The following is a 19,911-nucleotide window of genomic DNA, read 5'->3' as shown; positions in this document are numbered from 1 at the left end:
GCAGCCTTGTGTGCCAAACCTGGGACCGAGCAGGCCAGTGGGGTGACGCTTGAGGAGTATCTTGGATGCCAAGATAGGGACCCAGCATGGGCGCGGGGGTGACGCTTGAGGAAGATACTGAGTGAGAAAGTTGGGAGGAGCTCAGGAGATCCAGTTGCAGTGGATCAGCAAGTGAAAGAGACTGGGTGCTTAGTTGAGTAAAGATCTATAATAGGAGATTGTAGAGGAAGTGAAAGAGTTCATGTTCAAGATTGTTGCCATAGGAGACAGCAATCCTACTCATGCAGATGTGTTGTCTTGCTGGATGCCTTTCCCTGCATGGCTGTCTACCTATAGAAGTCTTGGAGTCTGCTAATTACCATTGCAACTACTAAAGGACCCTAACCCTCTCTCCCACAGTTCTGTTCAAGAAAATAAATCTCTTTGCATTCAAGAAGCGTCTGTCACCCATGAATCTACTTTGCATTTCACCCAACATGCCTTGTAACCCACTCTACATAGAAGGGTGTCAGCTGTCCCTAACTTTGGAGGTTTTCATAAGACCAAAGGGGGCCCAAGACTGTGTATACACACATACACAGTATATATCATTGTTGGTCAGAGTTTAAACTTTTACAACATGGTGCTGTAGTACAGAAACGCAGAAATGAATCCAGCCTAAGGACACATGTTTTCTAAGAGCTGAGTCTTCAGAAAACATTTTTTTTGTTAATAATGAATACAATTGCTGGAGTTTTAATGGAAGGTGTAGCAATGTTTTATTAAAGAAATACTATTAGATACCAAAAGTCTCATGTTTAAACGTATGCAAAATATTTAATTGCTAGGTGCTCATAATTCAGTCAGTAGAGGGATGGGAGCAGTTAGACAGCACCTAAATCACACACAGCCCTAAATTGTCAGGAATATGTCAGCATGTGACATTGAGGTTTCAATGGGAAAAAAAAACTGCAAGCCCAGTGAAATAAGGTCTCTCTCTTCAGGCTAATAGAGGACAGTGATATGTGAACAGAGGAACTGTGGAACTTAACGGGGAACCAGGCATATCTCAAAAGACCGATGGATAATGCCGTTGCTGTTGGGCAGAGGAGAGAGATCGATTGTGGAAGGATCCTCATCTGATTTCAGGTTAAAATTTTGCAGGATAAACGTGAGGAAAATAAAAATTTCCATTCTTGCCATGCCTTCTCCCAGGCAGATTCTCCTTCCTGTAGAAACAGAAAAACAACAAATCATATCTTGTATTTGTCTGTGTCTAATAGCTTTTACTTGCAACTGGCTATTTGTAGTGAAAACCTTTATTGGTGTATAAAGTATTTTCATCCCCATACATGTCAATGCAATGGCAGTTTGACAGAATTTATAGGTATAGCTCCCTGCCTTAGTTAGGCTAAATTTAGTTTTTGTTGCTCTACTGAGTGCAGTAGAGCCAATCTATTTTCTAGGTCTGGTCGGGTTTCCCTAAGCTTGGTGGTTGATTGCACCTGTCTGTCTGTCTGTCTGTCTGTCTGTATAAAGCTTCCAGTAGGAGGGTCAGTTACTGAAGCTATGAATATTTAACTAACCGCAGTCAATTCCTGGCAGGGGGCATCCAGAAGGTGGCTGGGGAGAAGATAAGTGTTTGGGAGGCCCGTTCAGGCAGAACAGAGAACAGAAACAGTGCAGGGGGGTAGAGTGTAAACTGAAGTGCCGATGGAGAGGAACAGCTGAGGGTGGTGAGAGGTCGAAGGTGTAGAGGAAGGGGGGGAGCAGGTGGTGGTGAGCAGCAGAAGATACAGAGGGGGTGGTTGGTATAGGGGAAATCCCGATGAGATTATGTCTGTATAATGTGTCTGGATTTCAGGTGGACACATGATTCAAAACCCAAACTGTCCGGGTGAATCCCGGACAGGTGGCAACCCTAACTAGGCCACATTTTGCCCCTCCTAATAGGTGCTGTCAGTTTGGCTGAGACCTGCTCTCTATATACTGTGGAATCCAAGAGTGTTCCTGGTTGATCTGTTTTCCCTTCGGATTTACTGAACTGTTGTTGACATTACTTTAATAGTTCTTGCTTTGAAAAGTTCTTTGCATCATACTTGGACTGTGTGTGTTATTGCCGCTGCACCCAACCTACACTTTCATGCTTTTTTTTTTCTCCCTCAACAGTAGACATACCTGTAGAAAATGGCATGAAAGCTTCATTCTTTTTAAATCGGGTCTTCTCATCCAAAAAACGATATGGGTCAAACACATATGGATTGTCAAAGTATTTTGGATCCTTCAAGACTGAAGTCAACAATGGGAAGACAGTTGTTCCCTAAATGGAGATAAGGAGAAAAGGCAGAATAGAAAATGGTGAGATATCTATTTTACTAACAGTTGTTTCATGAATTGATAACCTGGTCGGCATGGTGGCTAAGTAGTTAGAATACTACCCCGGAGACATTTGCTATGTTACCTGTTGTGGAGGTGTGTAGCCATAGCTCCCAACTGTCCCTGATTTTGAGGGACTGTCCCTGATTTGGAGCAATGTCCCTCATTCATCCTAATTTGTCCCTCATTTTGGTCTGATCTATATAGTTGTATATAAAATACACTTTTTATTCTTCAAAAAGTTTTTCCCAGCGCTAAACCTTTCATCAAAATTATAAATTGCTGCATTTGTACATTTTAAAAACCAATATAAAGGAATAGTAGTGGTAAAAAAAGCCCTCGTGGGTTTAATTAACCTTTTATTTTGGTTAATTCTTCTTTAAGGGGGTGTAGCAGGGGGCGTGTCCTATGCCTACATACATTTGCTAGTAGCAGTCCCTCATTTGTCTTGGTCAGCTGACACCTTAAGAGTTTGCATCACTAGAACTAAGGGGCCAAGCCAACCCCACAACAACATAACCCCCCCCCCCCCCACAAAAATTATTTGGACCAGTGCACAGAGCAACATCTATAAAGACATGGATGAGCGAGTTTGGGAGGAACTTGACTGGCCTGCAGAGTCCTGGCCTCAAACCAATAGAACACGTTTGAGATGAATTAGAGCGGAGACTGTGAGCCAGGCCTTCTCGTCCAACATCAGTGCCTGGCCTCACAAATGCACTTCTGAAAGAATGGTCAAACATTCCCATAGACACACTCCTAAACCTTGTGGACAGCTTTCCCAGAAGAGTTGAAGCTGTTATTGCTACAAAGGGTCGGTCAACTCAATATTGAACCCTAGGGACCAAGACTGGGATACCATTAAAGTTCATATGATCTACTTACTACTGTATTGCTTTCAAAAAAATTGTTTAGTTATTCAAGGGCCGCAGTGCAGACTCCTGATCTCATCAATGAATCAGTTTGGGACCATTATACTATAATGTTCCAATGCATTGGTATGCCACAGGGGGTCCATTTTATTAATAAATTCTGCAAATAACGTATACTGTGGGGCTTGCAATTCAGAAGAAACCTCAAACTCAGATTACTGCAAAAGTAAAAAAAGAAACCCTCCAACCTTGGGAATGGTGTAGCCTCGGAAGTGGGTGGTTTGGGCAGCTGCATGAGGTGCACCTAATGGCAAGATATCCCCGAACCTCTGTATCTCATGTATCATAGCATCCATAAATGGCATCTTGCTCCTATCTTCCACAGATGGGCAGCGATCTGGGCCAATCACCTCGTCTATTTCTTCCTGGACTTTAGCTGAGAAGAGATGAATAGAGGTTTAGGAAGAAAATTTTACATTTCGAACCCAGTGCATCCACTATCATCGTACCTGCATGTTGGGATTTTTGCAAGAGGTTGGACATTTGCCTTAGAGTAATGGAAATGTGGCTTAGTGTTTTTCATAGAAGCTGAAGTGTAACGTACCCATATAATACTCCTTCTTGTTCCCCCTTCCCCAGTCAACATGCAATTCAAAATTTTCAAGTAAATCATTTTATTTTGAATAAATATCCATTTTGAGATCCAGTGACATAATCACTGGGTCTATCTTCTGGTCTTTGCTCTGAGTTTGGTGAGAGAGGTCAGCAGGCTTATGTAAATATTGCAGCACCCTTCCTTGGATCCCCAGAGCATTATAAGAGAGCACATCCACAGCACTCTTAGATTTTTATGCTGCCTAATGGGTGCTGTAGACTTTTGAAAGGCGATCTTCTTGTAGACAGGTGCCTACTAAGTGGTTGTTATGATTTTTTTTTTTTATTGTTATGCTCTGTCTGTACTAAGTGTAGTACAGTTTAGTTATGCTGCCCTGCCTTATGGTGCCTCTGGGAAGTTAGGGGTTCACTATGCTGGCAAGGTTTCCTGGGTTTTTGGGGGGTGCTGCACTTTGCTTATGGGCAAGTAGATAAATGGAAGGAACCACCTCTACACTGATATGCTCTATATGATATGTGGGAATTGAAGTAGGAGCTGTAAACTCTTACATATACTTTGTTTTTGGTTCACCACTTGGCAGGAACCCAATTGGTATTCCAGGACATGGACTCGTGGACTTATACAAGAACATATAGTCTCTAAGGACTTTCCCTACACTTAAAAGGTATGACTACCTCAATGGGCAGGCACCAGATGGCACCAAGCTAACAATTTGTAAGAAGGAATGGATGACTGTGAAGAAGATATCTTGTACACACGGTTGGACATTCCGAGAACAAAATCTGTCGGATTTTGTCCGACGGATTTTGTCCGAAACTTGTGTTGCATAGACATGGTCGGACAAAGTTGTTGGAAAATCCGATTGTACGTAACGTGATGACGTTATTTCGTTACAACGGGACTACGTTCAGGCTAGTTGCCAATAGCTTTGGTCTAGGAATTTGATCTGAGCATGCGTGGGACTTTGTCCGATCGGAATTCTCTACACACAATCGGACAAAGTCCGATCGGATCATGTTGTCGGAAAGTTTTATAGCCCAGCTCTAAAACTTTGTCCATCGGATATTTCAATGGAAACAGTCCGATGGAGCCCACACACAGTCGGATTATCCGACAACACGGTCCGATCGGACATTTTCTGTCGGAATGACCAACCGTGTGTACAAGGGCTAATGCTCTGTTCTACTTAACTTTTAGTATAGAGTACATTGGTAATGTATCCTTGCCTGGTCTAAGGTTACTAGAAAACATACTCAGAGGGCTGCATTCAAGGCCTATCATTCATATGGTCACACCATGGGACTGGACAATATACGAGAAAATGTAGTACCAGAGTCTGAATGAATGGTAATGCCAACTAGAGAAGGCTATATTCCCATTGCAAAGGATTACAGTACTGGTGTCTATAAGCATATAGCAGTCAGCTGGTCAGGAAGCAGAGGTGACTTGGCATACAGTAAGTGACAGAAGGCCCAGGTAATTAAGGAACGCATATGATTAGGCTCCTTCCCAAATCTGGGTCCAACATGCTGTACAAGGCATCCTAAGTAGGGATGAGCTTCGTGTTCGAGTCGAACGTACGTTCGACTCGAACATTGGCTGTTCGTCCGTTCGGCGAAATCCGAACTCTTGGTCCGTTCGCGTCAAAATTCGTGTGGCGCGCACGGCCCACAATGCACTGCGATGGCGCAGTGCATTGCTGGCTCGTGATTGGCCAAGCATGCACTGTGACCCCGCATGCTTGGCCAATCGCAGCGCCAGCAGCGAGGAGAGCCATGATTGGCCACAGGCAGGATGCCTGTGGCCAATCATAGCTCAGGCTGTGTAGTGCACGCCCCACACTATATAAGGCCGCCTTTGAGGCGGCCTCGTGTAGTGTGTTGGCATCTGAAGCAGTGGGTGTTCTGTGTACCTTCAACACAGTTACACACCAATCGTTTTTGGCTGATTTCCTATCTTGCTCTTGTTTAGTGGTTATTGTCTGTGCCCTGACCGCAGTATACACCACTATATTCACCTCACCTATATAGCTAGTGATCTAGCTTTAATAATAGAGCTTGCAGTCAGTAGTGTTAGGAGATAGTGCGTGCTGTCTGCGTGCTCTGTACCCAGTACATACCGCTATATCCACCTACATAGCTGTTCTCTATTTGAGCCCAATTGCCATCTGCAGGAGTTATTGGAAGTTGTGTGTGCTTCCAGCACAGCACAGCACAGTATACATCTGTATATACCCCTTTAAGTCTGCTGTTTTCTGGTTATTGTCTGCGTGCCCTGACTGCAGTATACACCGTGATATTCACCTCACCTATATAGCTAGTGGTCCATCTTTAATAATAGAGCTTGCAGTCAGTAGTGTCAGGAGATAGTGCGTGCTGTCTGCGTGCTCTGTACCCAGTACATACCGCTATAATCCACCTACATAGCTGTTCTCTATTTGAGCCCAATTGTCATCTGCAGGAGTTATTGGAAGTTGTGTGTGCTTCCAGCACAGCACAGTATACATCTGTATATACCCCTTTATCTCTGCTGTTTTCTGGTTATTGTCTGCGTGCCCTGACCGCAGTATACACCGTGATATTCACCTCACCTATATAGCTAGTGGTCCATCTTTAATAATAGAGCTTGCAGTCAGTAGTGTCAGGAGATAGTGCGTGCTGTCTGCCTGCTCTGTACCCAGTACATACCGCTATAATCCACCTACATAGCTGTTCTCTATTTGAGCCCAATTGTCATCTGCAGGAGTTATTGGAAGTTGTGTGTGCTTCCAGCACAGCACAGTATACATCTGTATATACCCCTTTATCTCTGCTGTTTTCTGGTTATTGTCTGCGTGCCCTGACCGCAGTATACACCGTGATATTCACCTCACCTACATAGCTAGTGGTCCATCTTTAATAATAGAGCTTGCAGTCAGTAGTGTCAGGAGATAGTGCGTGCTGTCTGCGTGCTCTGTACCCAGTACATACCGCTATAATCCACCTACATAGCTGTTCTCTATTTGAGCCCAATTGTCATCTGCAGGAGTTATTGGAAGTTGTGTGTGCTTCCAGCACAGCACAGTATACATCTGTATATACCCCTTTATCTCTGCTGTTCTATAAAAAAGGCATCTGCAGGAGTTAGTGGGTGTTGTGTGCCTCCAGCACAATATAAACTACCCAACTACTGTTTTACCCAACTCCCTTCAGGCCATTACCATGTCTGGAAGGCCAGCAAGGAGAGGCAGACAGGCGCGAGCCGATAAAAGAGGGAAAGCAGGCTCTGTGTCTAGAGACAACAGTGCTGGTCGTGGACGCGGTGCATTGTCATCAGCACGTGGCCATGGGACATGCTTGTCCTTCTTTTCTGCAGCTGGACATGTTGAACCGCAACATGCCAACGACTTGGTAGAGTGGATGACCAAGCCCTCTTCATCCTCCTCATCCTCTCTCACCCAGTCTCAGGGTAGTAGCAAAGCAGCTGCCAACGCATCGTCTTCCCTCCTCTCAATGTCATCATCAGTGACTCCTTCCCTAGACCCACCACGTCCTCCTGAGGAGTCTCCTGAACTCTTTGAGCACAGTGTTGGGTACATGCTCCAGGAGGATGCCCAGTGTTTGGTGGGCTCTGATGATGACACTCAGCTAGAGGAAGGCAGTAGCGTGAGCGCAGAGAGAGGGGATGCTCAAGAAGGACAGCAATCTGGCAGTCATGTTCCACAAGCTGCAGCATACTGCCAGGTTTGCTACAGCGATGAAGAGGGAGGGGATGATGAGGGCACTGACTCCACATGGGTGCCTGGAAGGAGGGAGGAGGAGGAGGAGGAGGAGGAGGAGGCACATGTCCAACGAGGCAGGATGCCCTCCGGGGGCCAGCTTAGGGGCAGCACACCGACTGAATCACACCGCAGAGCTCCGCCTGCGCAGAGCGCTTCCTCTGCACGTTATTCTAAAAGTTCTTTGGTGTGGGCCTTTTTTGAGACGAGTGCATCAGATCGCACCGCTGCTATTTGCAACATATGTCTCAAGCGTATCTCACGTGTAGTGATGGACGAACTTCCGACGGGACGTTTCGCGAACGCGAAACGCGAACGGGCACAAACGTTCGCGAAAACGACCGTTCGCCGCGGGCTCCATTGACTTCAATGGGAGGCGAATTTCGCAAACCTTTAGGTCGAATTTGCGGCCACGGGGTAATTATTAGGGGGTAGCACGTAGTCCCACCACCTGGACAATAGCATAATACATGTATGAGGTGAATTTGGGATCGATAACTACAAGCATTTTTTTTTTATTTGGGAAATTGTTCTGACAATTCAGGACTATGGAGCTAATGAAGGCAATGGAGGAGAGGGAAGGTCAGGGACCAGGGTAGGCAAACAAGAGGGTGCAGGAGATACAGAGCACTGACAGCAGCACCGTAATACAGAGCACTGACATCAGCACCGTGACATACAGCGCTGACAGCAGCTCCGTGACATACAGCGCTGACAGCAGCTCCGTGACATACAGCGCTGACAGCAGCTCCGTGACATACAGCGCTGACAGCAGCTCCGTGACATACAGCGCTGACAGCAGCTCCGTGACATACAGCGCTGACAGCAGCACCGTGACATACAGCGCTGACAGCAGCTCCGTGACATACAGCGCTGACAGCAGCTCCGTGACATACAGCGCTGACAGCAGCTCCGTGACATACAGCACTGACAGCAGCTCCGTGACATACAGCGCTGACAGCAGCTCCGTGACATACAGCGCTGACAGCAGCACCGTGACATACAGCGCTGACAGCAGCTCCGTGACATACAGCGCTGACAGCAGCTCCGTGACATACAGCGCTGACAGCAGCTCCGTGACATACAGCACTGACAGCAGCTCCGTGACATACAGCGCTGACAGCAGCTCCGTGACATACAGCGCTGACAGCAGCACCGTGACATACAGCGCTGACAGCAGCTCCGTGACATACAGCGCTGACAGCAGCACCGTGACATACAGCGCTGACAGCAGCTCCGTGACATACAGCGCTGACAGCAGCTCCGTGACATACAGCGCTGACAGCAGCACCGTGACATACAGCGCTGACAGCAGCTCCGTGACATACAGCGCTGACAGCAGCTCCGTGACATACAGCGCTGACAGCAGCTCCGTGACATACAGCGCTGACAGCAGCTCCGTGACATACAGCGCTGACAGCAGCTCCGTGACATACAGCGCTGACAGCAGCACCGTGACATACAGCGCTGACAGCAGCTCCGTGACATACAGCGCTGACAGCAGCTCCGTGACATACAGCGCTGACAGCAGCTCCGTGACATACAGCGCTGACAGCAGCTCCGTGACATACAGCGCTGACAGCAGCTCCGTGACATACAGCGCTGACAGCAGCTCCGTGACATACAGCGCTGACAGCAGCTCCGTGACATACAGCGCTGACAGCAGCACCGTAAGCAGCCCCAGGAGGAAGTCAGCACAGCACAGGGATGGTGTGATCCCCTCATAATAAGAACCCCCAGGAGGAAGTCAGCACAGCACAGGGATGGTGTGATCCCCTCATAATAAGAACCCCCAGGAGGAAGTCAGCACAGCACAGGGATGGTGTGATCCCCTCATAATAAGAACCCCCAGGAGGAAGTCAGCACAGCACAGGGATGGTGGGAGCCCCTCATAATAAGAACACCCAGGAGGAAGTCAGCACAGCACAGGGATGGTGGGAACCCCTCATAATAAGCAGCCCCAGTAGAAATATGACACCGCTCAACCTCTTCAAAGAGGAGGGTAGGGGCATATAGTACGGTGTGCTTTTTTGGGTCAGGGAAGTGAGCCAAATGAATTAAGAAGGTCTGTGTGCTTGATTCCAAAAATTGTTTATAGACATATACATGGTCTACTGATCACATGTGTTGAATTCCTCCGAGATCCATGCCTCATTCATTTTTAGAAATGTGAGGTAGTTAACACTGTGGTGAGCTAGGCGAGTACGCTTATCGGTCACAATCCCCCCTGCTGCGCTGAACGTCCTTTCGGACAGGACACTGGATGAGGGGCAAGCCAACAGTTCGATTGCAAATTGGGCAAGCTCTGGCCAGAGGTCAAGCCTGCCCACCCAGTAGTCTAGGGGTTCATCACTCCTCAGAGCGTCCACATCGGCCGTTAACCCAATGTAGTCGGACACCTGACGGTCTAGGCGTTCCCTGATGCTGGATCCGGATGACACCTGTCGATGGGTCGGCTGAAAGAATGACCTCATATCCGAAGTCACCAACACATCTTCAAACCGGCCTCTTCTTGCAGGCGCTGTTGGATTGGTACCCGCAAATCCTTCTCTGGGAGTGGGAATTGCTCCTCTGCCAGCGCACGCAAAAGCAGAATGCAGCATTTCTCGAAGCAAGGCCTGGAAGTGCTGCATTCTGACAGCCCTCTGCGACGGCGGTAACATTTCCGCCATTTTGTGTTTGTACCGGGGGTCTAAGTACGTTGCCACCCAGTACTGGTCCTTGACCCTCATGCTTTTTATACGGGGGTCCCTATTAAAACACTGGAGCATGAAGGCCCCCATTTGCACTAAAGTGGAAGCGGTGTGGTGGCCTGGCTCCTGCTCATCATCCAGGATAATGTCGTCCTCTTCATTCTCCTCTCCCCATCCTCGCACAACAGGGATCCCAGAAAGGTTTAAAGCATGCTCTTCTTGCTCCTGCTCATCCGCCCCGGCACCATCCTCCTCTGACTCCTCATCAGACTCCTGTTGTTGACTTGTCTCAGATAGAGTAGCCCCCCCTGGGAATTCATCCAGCATTGCGACTTCCTCATCTTCCCGCTCCTGCTCCTCCACAGCCTGATCAATGACACGACGCAATGCACGCTCCAGAAAGAAGGCATAAGGTACCATGTCACTGATGGCGCCATGGCTGCGACTGACCAGTTTGGTGATCTCCTCAAATGGCCGCAGAAGTCTGCATGTGTCGCGCATGAGCAGCCACTGGCGCGGTGAAAAAAAACCCAGCTCCCCAGAACCGTTTCTTTCGCAGAGTTCATACAGGTAGACGTTAACTGCACGTTTCTGCTGGAGCAGCCTATCAAGCATATAGAAGGTTGAGTTCCATCGCGTCGGGCAATCGCAAATAAGACGTCTGACCGGCAGATGGTGTCGCCGCTGAATGTCAGCAAGGCGAGCCATGGCCGTGTAAGATCTTCTGAAATGGGCCGAGATTTTCCTTGCCTGCCGCAAGATGTCCTGGACCCCAGGGTATTTGACAAGGAATCGCTGCACGACCAAGTTTAAGACGTGTGCCATGCACGGCACGTGCGTGATTTTGCCCTGTTTCAATGCGCTAAGCAGATTGGCACCGTTGTCACACACCACTTTACCAACTGTCAAATTGAGCGGTGTTAGCCACTCATCTGCCTGTGAACGCAAAGCTGAAAGGAGTGCCGGGCCAGTGTGGCTCTTTGCTTCCAGGCACAACAGACGCAGCACGGCATGGCAACGTCTCACCTGGCATGTGGAATAGGTTCTGGGGAGCTTGGGCGGTGCAGTGGAAGAGACGCTAGCAGCGGAAAAGGAGGAGGCAGCTGAGGAGGAGAGGGAGGAGGATGGAGTAGGAGGAGGAGAAGAAGAGTCAGGCCTGCATGCAATCCGTGGCGGTAAAACCAAATCTACACGGGTGCCACGGGTTACATGCTTGACGGCCGTCAGAAGGTTCACCCAGTGGGCAGTAAAACTGATATACCTTCCCTGCCCGTGTTTGCTAGACCACGTGTCTGTGGTCAGATGTATCTTGGCACCGACACTGTGTGCCAGAGATACATTCACTTGCCGCTGAACATGGCCATATAGCTCTGGGATGCCCTTCTCTGAGAAATACTTCCTTCCTGGGACCTTCCATTGTGGTGTTCCAATGGCCACAAATTTGCGAAAGGCCTCCGAGTCCACCAGTTTATATGGCAGTAGTTGGCGGGCTATGAGTTCTGACAAGCCAGCCGCCAACCGTTGGGCAAGAGGGTTATCCGGCGTCATCATTTTTTTACGCTCAAACATTAGGCCCACGGAAGCCTGCCTTTTTGCAGAAAAATGTGAGCTTGGCGTGATGGAAGGTGGAGTGGAGGACAATTGTGAGGAGAGAGGAGAAGGAGAAGTAGAAGACGAGGCTGGACGGTGAGAGCCTGCAGTGTGGCTTTGTGTGTTCCGTTGCTCCCACTGGGCTCGGTGATGGCTGCTCATGTGCCTTCTTAAGGCGGTCGTCCCTAGGTGAGTATTGGGCTTACCGCGACTAACGCGTTGACTGCAAAGATTGCAGATGGCAACGCTATTGTCAGCAGCGGACACGTTAAAAAAAGCCCACACTGCGGAGCCATGTGCCGGTGTCCTGGGAGCGCCAGATGTGACCGTACATGGTCGATGACTCGCTCCTGATACATTTGCAGTCTGCTTTGTCCCTGCTGTGCAATGTAAGTCATTGCTGCTTCTCCTCCCTATCTGCTGGTCCATATCTCCCTCTGAACTCCCCTCCTCTTCCTCTCTTGTGGGCACCCACGTGACATCACTAGACACGTCATCATCAACGTCACCTTCCCCACCGCTATAAGTAGAGTAGGCAGCAACACCGGGGACCAACCTCCTCCTTGGGCTGATCTGGGTACTGGCGTCAGACTGCTGAGTAGCGCTTGTTGCTACCTCCTCTTCCTGATCCAATACCAAGAGTGGCTGCGCATCAGAAATGTCCTCTTGATATGGATCGGAAAATAATTCCAGTGACTCAAGCGGAAGGTATGTGGTGGTGGTGGTGGTGGTCGTGTTGTTGGTGGTAGTGTCTTTGGGGGTGCACATAGCAGAGAGTGAAGAAGAGGGTGCAGATCGAGAGGATGAGGAGGGTGCAGAAGAATAAGGCTGAGTGAGCCACTCAACCAAGTCTGGTGCGTCCTTTAAAGTAATTGAACGCACCTTCTGCAACTTCCCACTTTGGCTCAAGGCTGTTGCTCCTGCCCTACCCCTACCACCCCTGCGGAAGGGCCTGCCTCTTCCTCTGCCTGTCATTTTTTAAATCACCCTGTGACAAAACTCTTAGTCCCTATACCGCTGAAGGACTGCTGCAGTATAGGGCAGCGGTCAGCAGTAGTGCACGTCAACCCTATGTATTGTGGACCGATAGCGGTCCTTACAGAACAGCAGACTGTACTGCACTCAGGCCTATGTACCGTAGCACCCTATACCAAGTTACCAGTCCTTATAAAAACTTTTGTGGACCAAGCAGGTTGTGTGTTAGTGATTAGCAGACTGTACGTCAGTCCCTATACCAATGAAGGACTGCTGCAGTATAGGGCAGCGGTCAGCAGTAGTGCACGGCAACCCTATGTATTGTGGACCGATAGCGGTCCTTACAGAACAGCAGACTGTACTGCACTCAGGCCTATGTACCGTAGCACCCTATACCAAGTTACCAGTCCTTATAAAAACTTTTGTGGACCAAGCAGGTTGTGTGTTAGTGATTAGCAGACTGTACGTCAGTCCCTATACCAATGAAGGACTGCTGCAGTATAGGGCAGCGGTCAGCAGTAGTGCACGGCAACCCTATGTATTGTGGACCGATAGCGGTCCTTACAGAACAGCAGACTGTACTGCACTCAGGCCTATGTACCGTAGCACCCTATACCAAGTTACCAGTCCTTATAAAAACTTTTGTGGACCAAGCAGGTTGTGTGTTAGTGATTAGCAGACTGTACGTCAGTCCCTATACCAATGAAGGACTGCTGCAGTATAGGGCAGCGGTCAGCAGTAGTGCACGGCAACCCTATGTATTGTGGACCGATAGCGGTCCTTACAGAACAGCAGACTGTACTGCACTCAGGCCTATGTACCGTAGCACCCTATACCAAGTTACCAGTCCTTATAAAAACTTTTGTGGACCAAGCAGGTTGTGTGTTAGTGATTAGCAGACTGTACGTCAGTCCCTATACCAATGAAGGACTGCTGCAGTATAGGGCAGCGGTCAGCAGTAGTGCACGGCAACCCTATGTATTGTGGACCGATAGCGGTCCTTACAGAACAGCAGACTGTAACGCACTCAGGCCTATGTACCGTAGCACCCTATACCAAGTTACCAGTCCTTATAAGAACTTTTGTGGACCAAGCAGGTTGTGTGTTAGTGATTAGCAGACTGTACGTCAGTCCCTATACCAATGAAGGACTGCTGCAGTATAGGGCAGCGGTCAGCAGTAGTGCACGGCAACCCTATGTATTGTGGACCGATAGCGGTCCTTACAGAACAGCAGACTGTACTGCACTCAGGCCTATGTACCGTAGCACCCTATACCAAGTTACCAGTCCTTATAAGAACTTTTGTGGACCAAGCAGGTTGTGTGTTAGTGATTAGCAGACTGTACGTCAGTCCCTATACCAATGAAGGACTGCTGCAGTATAGGGCAGCGGTCAGCAGTAGTGCACGGCAACCCTATGTATTGTGGACCGATAGCGGTCCTTACAGAACAGCAGACTGTACTGCACTCAGGCCTATGTACCGTAGCACCCTATACCAAGTTACCAGTCCTTATAAGAACTTTTGTGGACCAAGCAGGTTGTGTGTTAGTGTTTAGCAGACTGTGCGTCAGTCCCTATACCGCTGAAGGACTGCTGCAGTATAGGGCAGCGGTCAGCAGTAGTGCACGGCAACCCTATGTATTGTGGACCGATAGCGGTCCTTACAGAACAGCAGACTGTACTGCACTCAGGCCTATGTACCGTAGCACCCTATACCAAGTTACCAGTCCTTATAAGAACTTTTGTGGACCAAGCAGGTTGTGTGTTAGTGTTTAGCAGACTGTGCGTCAGTCCCTATACCGCTGAAGGACTGCTGCAGTATAGGGCAGCGGTCAGCAGTAGTGCACGTCAACCCTATGTATTGTGGACCGATAGCGGTCCTTACAGAACAGCAGACTGTACTGCACTCAGGCCTATGTACCGTAGCACCCTATACCAAGTTACCAGTCCTTATAAGAACTTTTGTGGACCAAGCAGGTTGTGTGTTAGTGATTAGCAGACTGTACGTCAGTCCCTATACCAATGAAGGACTGCTGCAGTATAGGGCAGCGGTCAGCAGTAGTGCACGGCAACCCTATGTATTGTGGACCGATAGCGGTCCTTACAGAACAGCAGACTGTAACGCACTCAGGCCTATGTACCGTAGCACCCTATACCAAGTTACCAGTCCTTATAAGAACTTTTGTGGACCAAGCAGGTTGTGTGTTAGTGATTAGCAGACTGTACGTCAGTCCCTATACCAATGAAGGACTGCTGCAGTATAGGGCAGCGGTCAGCAGTAGTGCACGGCAACCCTATGTATTGTGGACCGATAGCGGTCCTTACAGAACAGCAGACTGTACTGCACTCAGGCCTATGTACCGTAGCACCCTATACCAAGTTACCAGTCCTTATAAGAACTTTTGTGGACCAAGCAGGTTGTGTGTTAGTGTTTAGCAGACTGTGCGTCAGTCCCTATACCGCTGAAGGACTGCTGCAGTATAGGGCAGCGGTCAGCAGTAGTGCACGGCAACCCTATGTATTGTGGACCGATAGCGGTCCTTACAGAACAGCAGACTGTACTGCACTCAGGCCTATGTACCGTAGCACCCTATACCAAGTTACCAGTCCTTATAAGAACTTTTGTGGACCAAGCAGGTTGTGTGTTAGTGATTAGCAGACTGTACGTCAGTCCCTATACCAATGAAGGACTGCTGCAGTATAGGGCAGCGGTCAGCAGTAGTGCACGGCAACCCTATGTATTGTGGACCGATAGCGGTCCTTACAGAACAGCAGACTGTACTGCACTCAGGCCTATGTACCGTAGCACCCTATACCAAGTTACCAGTCCTTATAAGAACTTTTGTGGACCAAGCAGGTTGTGTGTTAGTGTTTAGCAGACTGTGCGTCAGTCCCTATACCGCTGAAGGACTGCTGCAGTATAGGGCAGCGGTCAGCAGTAGTGCACGGCAACCCTATGTATTGTGGACCGATAGCGGTCCTTACAGAACAGCAGACTGTACTGCACTCAGGCCTATGTACCGTAGCACCCTATACCAAGTTACCAGTCCTTATAAGAACTTTTGTGGACCAAGCAGGTTGTGTGTTAGTGTTTAGCAGACTGTGCGTCAGTCCCTATACCGCTGAAGGACTGCTGCAGTATAGGGCAGCGGTCAGCAGTAGTGCACGGCAACCCTATGTATTGTGGACCGATAGCGGTCCTTACAGAACAGCAGACTGTACTGCACTCAGGCCTATGTACCGTAGCACCCTATACCAAGTTACCAGTCCTTATAAGAACTTTTGTGGACCAAGCAGGTTGTGTGTTAGTGATTAGCAGACTGTACGTCAGTCCCTATACCAATGAAGGACTGCTGCAGTATAGGGCAGCGGTCAGCAGTAGTGCACGGCAACCCTATGTATTGTGGACCGATAGCGGTCCTTACAGAACAGCAGACTGTAACGCACTCAGGCCTATGTACCGTAGCACCCTATACCAAGTTACCAGTCCTTATAAGAACTTTTGTGGACCAAGCAGGTTGTGTGTTAGTGATTAGCAGACTGTACGTCAGTCCCTATACCAATGAAGGACTGCTGCAGTATAGGGCAGCGGTCAGCAGTAGTGCACGGCAACCCTATGTATTGTGGACCGATAGCGGTCCTTACAGAACAGCAGACTGTAACGCACTCAGGCCTATGTACCGTAGCACCCTATACCAAGTTACCAGTCCTTATAAGAACTTTTGTGGACCAAGCAGGTTGTGTGTTAGTGATTAGCAGACTGTACGTCAGTCCCTATACCAATGAAGGACTGCTGCAGTATAGGGCAGCGGTCAGCAGTAGTGCACGGCAACCCTATGTATTGTGGACCGATAGCGGTCCTTACAGAACAGCAGACTGTACTGCACTCAGGCCTATGTACCGTAGCACCCTATACCAAGTTACCAGTCCTTATAAGAACTTTTGTGGACCAAGCAGGTTGTGTGTTAGTGTTTAGCAGACTGTGCGTCAGTCCCTATACCGCTGAAGGACTGCTGCAGTATAGGGCAGCGGTCAGCAGTAGTGCACGTCAACCCTATGTATTGTGGACCGATAGCGGTCCTTACAGAACAGCAGACTGTACTGCACTCAGGCCTATGTACCGTAGCACCCTATACCAAGTTACCAGTCCTTATAAGAACTTTTGTGGACCAAGCAGGTTGTGTGTTAGTGTTTAGCAGACTGTGCGTCAGTCCCTATACCGCTGAAGGACTGCTGCAGTATAGGGCAGCGGTCAGCAGTAGTGCACGGCAACCCTATGTATTGTGGACCGATAGCGGTCCTTACAGAACAGCAGACTGTACTGCACTCAGGCCTATGTACCGTAGCACCCTATACCAAGTTACCAGTCCTTATAAGAACTTTTGTGGACCAAGCAGGTTGTGTGTTAGTGATTAGCAGACTGTACGTCAGTCCCTATACCAATGAAGGACTGCTGCAGTATAGGGCAGCGGTCAGCAGTAGTGCACGGCAACCCTATGTATTGTGGACCGATAGCGGTCCTTACAGAACAGCAGACTGTAACGCACTCAGGCCTATGTACCGTAGCACCCTATACCAAGTTACCAGTCCTTATAAGAACTTTTGTGGACCAAGCAGGTTGTGTGTTAGTGATTAGCAGACTGTACGTCAGTCCCTATACCAATGAAGGACTGCTGCAGTATAGGGCAGCGGTCAGCAGTAGTGCACGGCAACCCTATGTATTGTGGACCGATAGCGGTCCTTACAGAACAGCAGACTGTAACGCACTCAGGCCTATGTACCGTAGCACCCTATACCAAGTTACCAGTCCTTATAAGAACTTTTGTGGACCAAGCAGGTTGTGTGTTAGTGATTAGCAGACTGTACGTCAGTCCCTATACCAATGAAGGACTGCTGCAGTATAGGGCAGCGGTCAGCAGTAGTGCACGGCAACCCTATGTATTGTGGACCGATAGCGGTCCTTACAGAACAGCAGACTGTACTGCACTCAGGCCTATGTACCGTAGCACCCTATACCAAGTTACCAGTCCTTATAAGAACTTTTGTGGACCAAGCAGGTTGTGTGTTAGTGTTTAGCAGACTGTGCGTCAGTCCCTATACCGCTGAAGGACTGCTGCAGTATAGGGCAGCGGTCAGCAGTAGTGCACGTCAACCCTATGTATTGTGGACCGATAGCGGTCCTTACAGAACAGCAGACTGTACTGCACTCAGGCCTATGTACCGTAGCACCCTATACCAAGTTACCAGTCCTTATAAGAACTTTTGTGGACCAAGCAGGTTGTGTGTTAGTGTTTAGCAGACTGTGCGTCAGTCCCTATACCGCTGAAGGACTGCTGCAGTATAGGGCAGCGGTCAGCAGTAGTGCACGGCAACCCTATGTATTGTGGACCGATAGCGGTCCTTACAGAACAGCAGACTGTACTGCACTCAGGCCTATGTACCGTAGCACCCTATACCAAGTTACCAGTCCTTATAAGAACTTTTGTGGACCAAGCAGGTTGTGTGTTAGTGATTAGCAGACTGTACGTCAGTCCCTATACCAATGAAGGACTGCTGCAGTATAGGGCAGCGGTCAGCAGTAGTGCACGGCAACCCTATGTATTGTGGACCGATAGCGGTCCTTACAGAACAGCAGACTGTACCGCACCCAAGCCTATGTACCGTAGCACCCTAGACAGACCAAGTTACCAGTCCTGATAAAGAGCTTTGTGGAACAAGTGAGTTGTGAATGATTAGCAGACTGCAGCAGAAGGGCAGCAGTCAAGTATAATATTCTTTCTATATTTGGAAGAAAGAATATTATACGTGTACAAGCCTATTACCGTACCACTGATACCAGTCCTGAAAAGAACCTTTGTGGAACTAATAGTAACAGCAAGTCTTTAAAATTATCCTCACTGCCTGACAACACTGCTTCCTGCCTGTCCCTATACAAATTGGCAAAAAAGAGTAGGCTGGAACGATTAGCTGGAACAGCTCTTTTGTGGACCTGATAGTAACAGCTAATGATGATGATGATGATGATGATGAAGAAAGACTAATCTGGCTGAGCTGTCCCTAAAATAGCAGCATACAGCGCTCTGTCCCTTTATCTAAACTGACAAAAGAAACTCAGGCTGCTGACCTAACACCTATACCAGTCCTGAAAAGAACTTTTGTGTACCAAATAGCTAGCGTTTTCTCTGTCCCTACTCCACACAGGATCCTTTCCCTACAGTGACAGAAGAAAGAATGTAAAATGGCCACCGGATCGGGTGTATTTATAGGTTAGGGGGAATGTCCAAGTGTCCATGAGCTGTCATGTCTCAATTGGTTGTCCTGTAACACATGATAAACGTGTCACGAAAGGTTAAAGTTCTTGTATACATTAAACACGTAAGTCCGCCGGGGCGAACGACGGAAAAAGGCGTTCGAACCCGCGGACGGCGAAAGTCGGAAATTCGCCGCGAAACGACCGCCGGGCGAACCGTTCGGCCATCACTACTCACGTGGCCAAAACATCATCCGCTTGGGCACCACATGCTTGACCAGACATATGTTGACCTGGCATGCAGCTCGTTGGCAAGCGTACCTCAAAGACCCACACCAAAGAACAAAGCGGACCTCTCCTTGCTCCTCATCAGCTGGCATCTCCAACCCCACTAGACCTTCAGTCCTCTCTGAAACCTGCTCTGAGAGGAATGAAGGTGTAGAATTAGGTGTGTCACAGCCAAGTGCTTCCGGGAACTTTGCTAGTGGTACATCCACGTCCGATTATAGCAGGCAAATGTCCCTGCCCCAGCTGCTGGACCGGCGGAAGAAGTTTACTCCCAGCCATCCACATGCCCAGCGGTTGAATGCTAGCTTGGCTAAATTGCTAGCACTTCAACTGCTGCCTTTTCAGTTGGTAGACTCGGCCCCCTTCCGTGAGTTTGTACAATGTGCGGTTCCTCAGTGGCAGGTCCCCAAACGCCACTTTTTCTCACGGAAGGCGATTCCGGCTCTCTACCGGCATGTGGAAGGAAATGTCCTTGCCTCGCTGGACAGGGCGGTCAGCGGTAAGGTGCATATTAC

The 19,911-nt window shown here is 48.8% G+C and overlaps 1 protein-coding gene across 3 annotated transcripts in view; it reads right to left on the bottom strand.

The window, feature by feature from the left end:
* Positions 1–728: 728 nt before the first annotated feature.
* LOC143982687 (cytochrome P450 2C8-like) overlaps positions 729–19,911 on the bottom strand; it is a 55,167-nt gene continuing 35,984 nt past the window's right edge. For all 3 annotated transcript variants that reach the window (XM_077481623.1, XM_077481614.1, XM_077481632.1), the window contains 3 exons: positions 3,476–3,663; positions 2,158–2,299; positions 729–1,208 (listed from right to left, as the gene is read on the bottom strand). In XM_077481623.1, coding sequence (XP_077337749.1) covers positions 1,027–1,208; positions 2,158–2,299; positions 3,476–3,663 — 512 coding nt within the window. In that variant the 3' untranslated portion in view covers positions 729–1,026. The remainder of the gene's footprint in view (positions 1,209–2,157; positions 2,300–3,475; positions 3,664–19,911) is intronic.

This window comes from Lithobates pipiens, unplaced genomic scaffold (assembly GCF_037356315.1).
Source record: "Lithobates pipiens isolate NorthernLeopardFrog02 unplaced genomic scaffold, aLitPip1_a1.2 Scaffold_1, whole genome shotgun sequence".
Lineage (NCBI taxonomy): Eukaryota > Metazoa > Chordata > Amphibia > Anura > Ranidae > Lithobates > Lithobates pipiens.
This window is presented reverse-complemented; position numbering and strand designations above follow the sequence as displayed.